At 54.8% G+C, this 870-nt stretch overlaps 1 protein-coding gene across 1 annotated transcript in view; it reads left to right on the top strand.

The window, feature by feature from the left end:
• The window catches only part of PRIM1 (DNA primase subunit 1), an 11,762-nt gene extending 11,045 nt beyond the window's left edge, over window positions 1-717 (top strand). The window contains exon 10 of the mRNA XM_031065128.1: window positions 542-717. Coding sequence (XP_030920988.1) covers window positions 542-561 — 20 coding nt within the window. The 3' untranslated portion in view covers window positions 562-717. The remainder of the gene's footprint in view (window positions 1-541) is intronic.
• Window positions 718-870: the final 153 nt, after the last annotated feature.

Raw genomic sequence — 870 nt, 5'->3', positions numbered from 1 at the left:
CCACCTCAAAAGCACCCCAAAAACTACCCCAAAACCACCCCGAAACCACCCCAAAAACCACCCCCAAAACCACCCCCAAAACCATCCCAAAACCACCCCAAAAACCACCCCAAAAGGGGCCCTCTGCCTCTGAGAACGGGGCGGGGGGACCTTTCCAGGTCTGGGGGGATTTGGGGGTCTGCCCTGCTGGATTTGGAGGTTTCTCATTGGGTTTGGGGTCTGTCCTGTTGGTTTTGGGGGTCTCTCACTGAATTTTGGGGGTCTATCCTGTTGAATTTGGGGGTCTTTAATTGAATTTTGAGGGTCTGCCCTGTGGGATTTGGGGGTTTCTCATTGGATTTGGGGTCTGTCCTGTTGGATTTGGGGGTCTTTAATTAAATTTTTGGGGTCTGTCCCTTTAGATTTGGGGTCTGTCCCATTGTGGGACCACCACTGAGGGTTGGTGACAGAGAGGAGACACAAGGAAGGAGCTGAGCGATGGCTGCTGCTGTGACATCTTTGTTTTGTCTGGAAAAACCCCTCAATTTCTCCTTTTTTGCAGATCTCCAAGGAGATTTCTGAGGCCTGGACGCTGCCAGTGTTGTCACTGTCACCTCCCCTGGCCCTGGGGGTCCCATGGAGCAGCCAAACCCCCCGGACCCCCTGTCCCTGCCCTGTTTTTGTACCTTTTGTACTGTTTTTTTACACAAAAACCATTAAATGTTTCTGTCAGCTTTGTGCTGGGGTGTGCTGAGGAGGGTGGGGGTCCCCTCAGTGTGGGGGGGAGCTGGGGAGGGGGTCCCTGCTCTGCAGTGTGGGGTCACTGCCCCCAGTCCCCTGCCTGAACGCCCTGTCCTGACCCCCTAAACCTGCCTGGACCCCCTAATCCCC

The sequence above is a fragment of the Geospiza fortis genome, unplaced genomic scaffold (genome assembly GCF_000277835.1).
Source record: "Geospiza fortis unplaced genomic scaffold, GeoFor_1.0 scaffold82, whole genome shotgun sequence".
NCBI lineage: Eukaryota > Metazoa > Chordata > Aves > Passeriformes > Thraupidae > Geospiza > Geospiza fortis.
Note: the sequence above shows the minus strand (reverse complement) of the source record. Positions and strands in the feature narration are given on the sequence as shown.